At 32.9% G+C, this 7,274-nt stretch overlaps 1 protein-coding gene and 1 long non-coding RNA gene across 3 annotated transcripts; one reads left to right on the forward strand and one right to left on the reverse strand.

Moving 5' to 3' along the window:
• The first annotated feature begins 1,735 nt into the window (after positions 1–1,735).
• Positions 1,736–3,087, forward strand: LOC116853226 (putative nuclease HARBI1). The gene is made up of 2 exons (XM_032834184.1): positions 1,736–1,888; positions 1,989–3,087. The coding sequence occupies exons 1-2, from the start codon at positions 1,751–1,753 to the stop codon at positions 2,316–2,318; spliced, it is 468 nt and encodes a 155-aa protein (XP_032690075.1). The 5' UTR covers positions 1,736–1,750; the 3' UTR covers positions 2,319–3,087.
• Positions 3,088–3,236: 149 nt separating this feature from the next.
• LOC116853229 lies at positions 3,237–6,481 on the reverse strand. 2 transcript variants are annotated; one of them, XR_004379934.1, is made up of 4 exons: positions 6,392–6,481; positions 3,937–5,498; positions 3,562–3,769; positions 3,237–3,478 (listed from the first exon to the last, which is right to left on the reverse strand). It is a non-coding gene; the product is annotated as an uncharacterized LOC116853229 (long non-coding RNA). The 2 variants fall into 2 exon arrangements; XR_004379933.1 differs by having other exon boundaries at positions 3,562–5,498.
• Between the last annotated feature and the right edge of the window lie 793 nt (positions 6,482–7,274).

Below are 7,274 nucleotides of genomic sequence, written 5' to 3' on the forward strand. Positions count from 1 at the left end.
TGAATACGTAAAGTCTACATCCTTGGTACCGCTCCGTCGACTCATTGGATATGTAAAATCGACATCCGCGATACCGCTCCGTCGACGTTGAATTCGTGACGTCGACGTCCGCGTAGACTTATTGAATTCGTAAAAGTCTACATCCTTGATTACCGCTCCGTCGACACGTAGAGTCGACATCCTCGACACCGCTCTGATGACCGTAGGACCGACCTACGCGTCACCTCCAATACCCCGCTCGACCGCCCGACGAACTCCGCCTCACTGGGAGTCGCAGCAGCGCAGCGCATTCAGAGCATTATTGCTCTCGTCGAATAACGGATCTCACCGCGACAGGAATTAAAAACCCGAATGTAAACATCTCGCCGAGAGCGCGAGACAATCGACGCGTCATCACACCGACCGCGTCCCGCGGCCGCCAGCAGCCTCAGCGTTACCAAATCATTTGCGGCAAAAGTCAACAGACTCGCACGACGAGCGCAAAAACTCGACCATCAAACCAACGGCGTCAAGATAAACTGTACATACGCATTGTAAATAGCCATTTAAAGTAGAATAGATATCATCTTAATACCTATATCACTGGCTTCACAAGTTATTACCACTGTCACGAATCCGGACCGCACCGACTCGCAGCATATCCCGCATCGAACGCAAATAGCGTTACAACATTTTAAAACGAAAACTTTCATACAAAAATGTCGAGGCTATAATTTCAAACGAGAAGCGATTATATTTCACCAATAACTGGGCTGAGATTTCGCGCGCTTAGGCACGTTTAAGTGACAAGTGATAAAGGTGCTCCTATGATGGTGCGGTCCGATTCACGCTTATAGTACTTGTAATGCTTAGGGCGCTCATGGTCGGTCCGATTCAAATAACACACTGTAGGTGTTTTCGTTTCGGACCGACTGTAAGCGTTATTTTATCTTTGCAGTGAATGTGTCAAAGAAAGATAATTCATGCTTACAGTCCTATAAGCGTGAATCGGATAACAGTTTTCTTGTCATTAAAATGGACAATATTGAGAAAAATGTAATATTGCTGCAATGTTTAGAATTTTGTTGGGAAAGTGATGATAGTGATGTAGAATTTGCAATGGATACATCTTCAAGTAGTGATGATAATGAAGATAAAAGAACAGAAAATGTTATAACCATTGGAAAATTAGTTTTAAAGAAAATAAGAAGTAAAAATCAAATGAGACCGCGTGTGAAAGATTATATTGAAAAAGTTGTTCCCAACTACACTGCAGAAGAATTTAAAACGCATTTCAGGTATAGTTAGTTTTTCTATTCAAGTTTGATAAATATATAAAAATTTCAATTTTAGAAATTTTACTTATAGGTTAAATTAGATTAGATTGTGAGATTTTTATTCTTTTTCTTACAGAATGTTGCTTGCAACTTTTGAATTCCTATTAGGATTAATAGGATCTGCATTAAGTACCACAAACTCAATCAGTGGCAGAAAACCTATATCAGCAGAGAAGCAACTTTTGATGGCTTTGTGGATGATGGCAACACCAGATTCATATAGGTATTTTATGATTTTTTATAAAAAATAATGGAGAACTATCTCATTTTAATAACATGAATTATATGAAATCTGGCTTACAGATTTGTGTGTATAAAATTCAACTTAAGGAAGGCTACAGCAATTCTATACTATGAAGAGAGTTGCTTATACTTTGCATGCTTTGGCTCCTCGATTTATTGTATGGCCTCGTGATGAAAGAGCAAATGAAGTGATGAGGCAATTTGAAAGAACTAGTGCATTTCCCAATATAATAGGAGCCATTGATGGCACTCACATTAAAATTAAAGCTCCACAAGATGATAAACAGTCATATGTGAATCGTAAAGGATATCACTCAATCCATGTACAGGTAAGAACTTTAAGAATATGTCTAAGAAATAATTGGATATTTCCATTGTTTCTATTATTCTAATATTTCTGTGTATAACATTTTCTATTTCATATTTTAGGCTGTTTGTACGCAAAACTTACTTTTCACGAGTGTTTTGGCTGGGAATGTTGGGTCAGTGCACGATGCACGTGTTTTTTGGCTCTCTAATGTTAGCCGATATATTGACAATCCACAGACCTATTTCCCTAATAATTCACATATTGTCAGAGATTCTGCCTATGGCATCCATCCTCATATCATGATACCTTTTAAAGACAATGGACACTTAACAGCAGAACCAGACAGAAAAATTTTAATTTTTGTTTATCTTCTGCAAGAATGGCTATTGAGAGAGCATTTGGACTGTGGAAAGGACGATGGAGAAGCATTCTTGATTGCCTACCTATAGTCACCATAGAGAAAATTCCACAATATTTGGTAGCAACTTGTGTACTGCAAAATATTTGTATCTTGAAAGGTGATTTGATAGGCTCCAACGAAATATATGACCAAGATACACTTCGTGGAAGATTAATATCTGACAGAATGAAAGTGGGTAATACTAAACGACTAACAATAATAAACAATCTCGTGATGAGGGACAATTAATATTCATTACATTAGTATCACTTATTTTGTATTATAATTATATATTTTTGTATGTAAAATATATTAATACATTATATTTTTATATAAATTTCTTTGTATTTTAATTTAAGAATTTAAGCTGTTTTTCAATGAGCACAAGTCAAAATAAAAATAATTGCACAATTTGTTTTCGACGATATTTATTTCTTGCAGTAAGTAATGGAAATATAATACATACAAAATAAATAATTTTTATTAATATATTTATATAAATATATTTGTAATACTATAAGAATAATTAAAGAACTTTAACTTTAGGATATAGAAGTTTAATCGGTGCTAACAAAACAAAACAAAAATTTTTACTAAAATTTGATGACACATAATATTGTGATAAAATAAAATATGAATGATATGATAAAAATAAAACTATACGATTATCTATTAGATATCTCATAATAGTAATTTTGTTTTATAGTAATAGTAATTTTAAAGTAATAGTTATAATATAATAACATCACAGTAACCATATCAGTCATTCCACAACATTAATTGCGCATTTATAAACTAAAAATCACTGCAGGTTAAGTACAAAAAGTAATTATGAATAGCAGGAATAATACGAATTTTACGAATTGTATAAACAAAACATGCAAGCTGTCAAACAGAATTATTTTTTGTTAATAGCCTCTAAAAGCTTCTGCATCATTTCAATTTTTTCCTTATGTTGATTTTCTCGTTGTTTCAGCTCTTGAAACCATGTGTCTTTAGCTTCCCTTCTTTTTTCTCTTTGTACTCTTTCCTCTTTCATCTAACATAAAATTATTCAGAACACTCTCAAATTTGTTTTTTATGCTTCTTTTTATCCTCATAATCACTTGTCCCAGATCCAGATGAAGTTGTCTCTTGACATGGTCCAGCTTCTGAAGCGATAGCTTTGGGATTTGCTCATCCTGATTTCCCAAAGATTTCATGCATTCTCTGGAAAGAAACCAGAAACATTTTTGTAAATCTTTAATATACATGACAGAAGAACAAGAAAGTTATATTTCTTATGTACTTACTTCTAAATATGGCCACATCTTCCTGTCATTTCCTGACACAGAATTATAATCTAATATTTTTTTGTATGTTTTTTTTAAGCTATTGAATTTTGATTGACACTGTAATTCGTTCGTTCATTGTATATTCCATATTTATTTTTCTAATATCATCAGCAATGGCATCCTATATTTTGTTATGATGTTTCATGTCTCCTGTGAATTCTTCTTTCTGTTCCTCATATTTATCAAGCAGTAAGTATATACATTTCGATGGCCATATAAATAATGACTTTTCATTTATTAGAATTAGATATTTTTATGGGAAAATGTTTTTATACAAACAATGTGAACATTAAATTTAAGAACACTTTGTGTTTTTTTTATAATTATACTGACCTATATTTTTAGGATTACTATCACATTCTTCTGTCTCTAAGGATAAAATATTACATGCATTACTTATGAACGGAGGATCTATTACATCAATCATTTGCATTGTTTCCATTATTTGAAATTTCCATATTTCATTGCTTTTCAAAATCTTTATTTTTTTTTACAATAATCCATAACGAGTTGTTCCATATAATTTGCATCTTGAAATAATTAAGAATTACCCTTTTCATTTAACACAGATGTATACATTATTATAGCGCATATCCACACATGTATCACAGATGTATACATTATTATAGCACAATCTTATTATTATCAATGTTTTCATTTTTTACTTGTAGTAACCCTTGCTGCATCTTGTGGTAAGAGTTTTAAATTTATTGTTTCATTCCTTTCTTCTATATATATAGGCACAGATATTAATTTTAACATTTTAGACATTATTTCTGAAATTGCTTTCTTTTCCTTATAAGCTGTTAATTGCACCCAGTATCAGAACCACTCACTAAGTGCTTAAGCTGGGGGTCAATTTTGTATCTCAAAACGAAGTAAAAATTATAAAAGTAAGCACATTTACTAGGCACTGACCAATGAAATTACGAATATTCTTGTAAATTTGCTCACTTTTGTAACTTTCACTTCGAGATATAGAATCGACTCCCTGCAGTCCGATTCACGCTTACATCACCCACAGCACTCACATCTTCCCACTCATCTAACGTACGTGCTCACGGTGACCCACCTCCGTATCATGGGCACCGTGAGCACTGTAAGGGCTATCGCACACAAATTGACATAACTGCATATGCATAGCATAAGATCGTATGGACCAATGAGCATCGAATATTAAGCATCGAACACCAATATGGCGACTTAATACTCGATGCTCATTGCTACATACGGTCTTATGCTATGCATATGCAGTTATGTCAATTTGTGTGCGATAGCCCTAAGCAGCATAATCTATGACGTCACTATGCTCACGAGAACATCGTGAGTGTAAATCGGACCGGCCGTGAGCGCGTTATAAGCGCTATAAGCGTGAATCGGACCGCAGCCTATGTATACATTAGAGATACCCGATTCTGAATCAATTCGATTCTTTCCCCAAAAATAGGTTTATTCGTGTTGTTTGCATTCTTCGCACTTTTCGTATTTAAAACCAGACAAAAGTATATTGGAATGTTTGGAAGAAGCAAAAGCAAGATAACTAACTCGATTGTTTCTTCCAAGCGTCTGATTAGGCGTCCATCTCTTTTTAAAAGCGAAAAGTATGAAACATGCAAGCAGCACGAGCAACCCTTTTTCCCTAAATTTGTTAGGGAAAGAATCGAATCGATTAAAAATTGGGCATCTCTAGTATACATGTATACTATGTATACTATGTATACATAATGAATGTATACAAATACGTGTAATTCAAATATATTTACCAGCACACTTTTGACTGTTATTTTGTTCGGATAATGTTGAGCTTAAGTAAAACTCATTTTCTTTTTCTTTATCACAGTTCATTTCGGCAGTTCAAACTCTCATTAATGTTCACGTTGTATATCAATATTTCTCTAAAAAGAAAAAATCTAATGGCTCCTGCACACAGGATGCAGTAATGCGGCGGAAGTTCGCGCGACAGCCAATCAATATGTTGTTTTTCCGTAAGAGCTAGAAGATTATTACGGAAAGCAGCATATTGATTGGCTGTCGCGCGAACTTCCGCCGTGTGGCAAGCATTACCGCGTCCTGTGTGCAGGAGCCATAAATTAAAATATGAATAGTATTATAAAGATATATATATATATATATATATATATATATATATATATATAGATGTATGTATATGTATGTATATATATATATATATATATATATAGATGTATGTATATGTATGTATATATATATATATATATATATATAGATGTATGTATATGTATGTATATATATATATATATATATATATAGATGTATGTATATGTATGTATATATATATATATATATATATATAGATGTATGTATATGTATGTATATATATATATATATATATATATAGATGTATGTATATGTATGTATATATATATATATATATATATATAGATGTATGTATATGTATGTATATATATATATATATATATATATACACATACATACATACATACATACATATATATACATATATATATATATATATAGATGTATGTATATGTATGTATATATATATATATATGTGCAAAAGGTCGAGTGGGTTCCGATTGACCACGGTACGATTGGATACGAATTAGATTATAACGATTAGTTCGATCTAGTAATTCACTAGATAATTCTTTTCATCGATTGGTGGTGTCCAATCGTACTGTAGTCAATCGAAACGCTCCCCAAAAGGTCTGGACATTTTATTGTGATTCTATTAACTTATTCTCAGCATAAATAATTGCAAGCAAAAATCTAATTTCAATTACATTACCTATCTCCTTGCAGCCGATATATTTCCCTATATATTAGTAAGTTCTCTTTACCGCCGTCGGTTACAATCCATTTTGGACTAACAGTTTCACGTACTGGATGGTATACGCATCATCATCTGAAATATGTAAATAATATGTAAATAATAGGAACATCACTCAATAATACATAAATTATCATACAGTATAACAACAGTATACAATATAAATAATTTTTAGCTGCTTTCCTTTTACGAAGCAAAAACTGACATAAATTGACACACTAACACAAGGTGTGTGTATATGTGGGTGTATTATTTTGATGTTTGATGCATTTGAACACATATAAATATATGTCTTACGTATCTTATAAAAGAAAAAGAAAAGCAGCCTTTATAACAAATTTTATCCATAGTTAGGTTATGAAATTAGTTGAATCGGTACAATGTATTGGGAGTACAAATAAGTCTCCGCCGTTTTTTTATAAAAAATTGGGCAGTTATTGTGAAAAAACGGTACTTTATGTTTTATTCAAAGTATTGTCCATCGCTAGCCACTACTTTTTCCCATCTTTCTGGCAGCATACGGATACCGCGACGGAAGAGCGCTTCATCTTTTGAGGCTATCCACGAATCGACCCAATTTTTTGTATAAAATTTTTGGTATCTTTATATGATGTGAAGTGCTGCTCAGACAGGTGTAACGTCCGGATCTATTTTAGAACATTAATAATATATTATTATAGACCGGGAGGCCGACTTGTCTGATTTCAGACATCACTAGATATTTTATCCCTACGTTACTAGATGTAAGTACGTGCGCATATGCATATTCGCGAGCGTTAAAACATTATAATTAAAATGCCGAATGCTGCGTGCTGCTGGAGAGTCTCGAAATCGACGGATC

This window comes from Odontomachus brunneus, unplaced genomic scaffold (assembly GCF_010583005.1).
Source record: "Odontomachus brunneus isolate Ranch 3 - 2012 unplaced genomic scaffold, Obru_v1 Obru_scaffold_289, whole genome shotgun sequence".
Lineage (NCBI taxonomy): Eukaryota > Metazoa > Arthropoda > Insecta > Hymenoptera > Formicidae > Odontomachus > Odontomachus brunneus.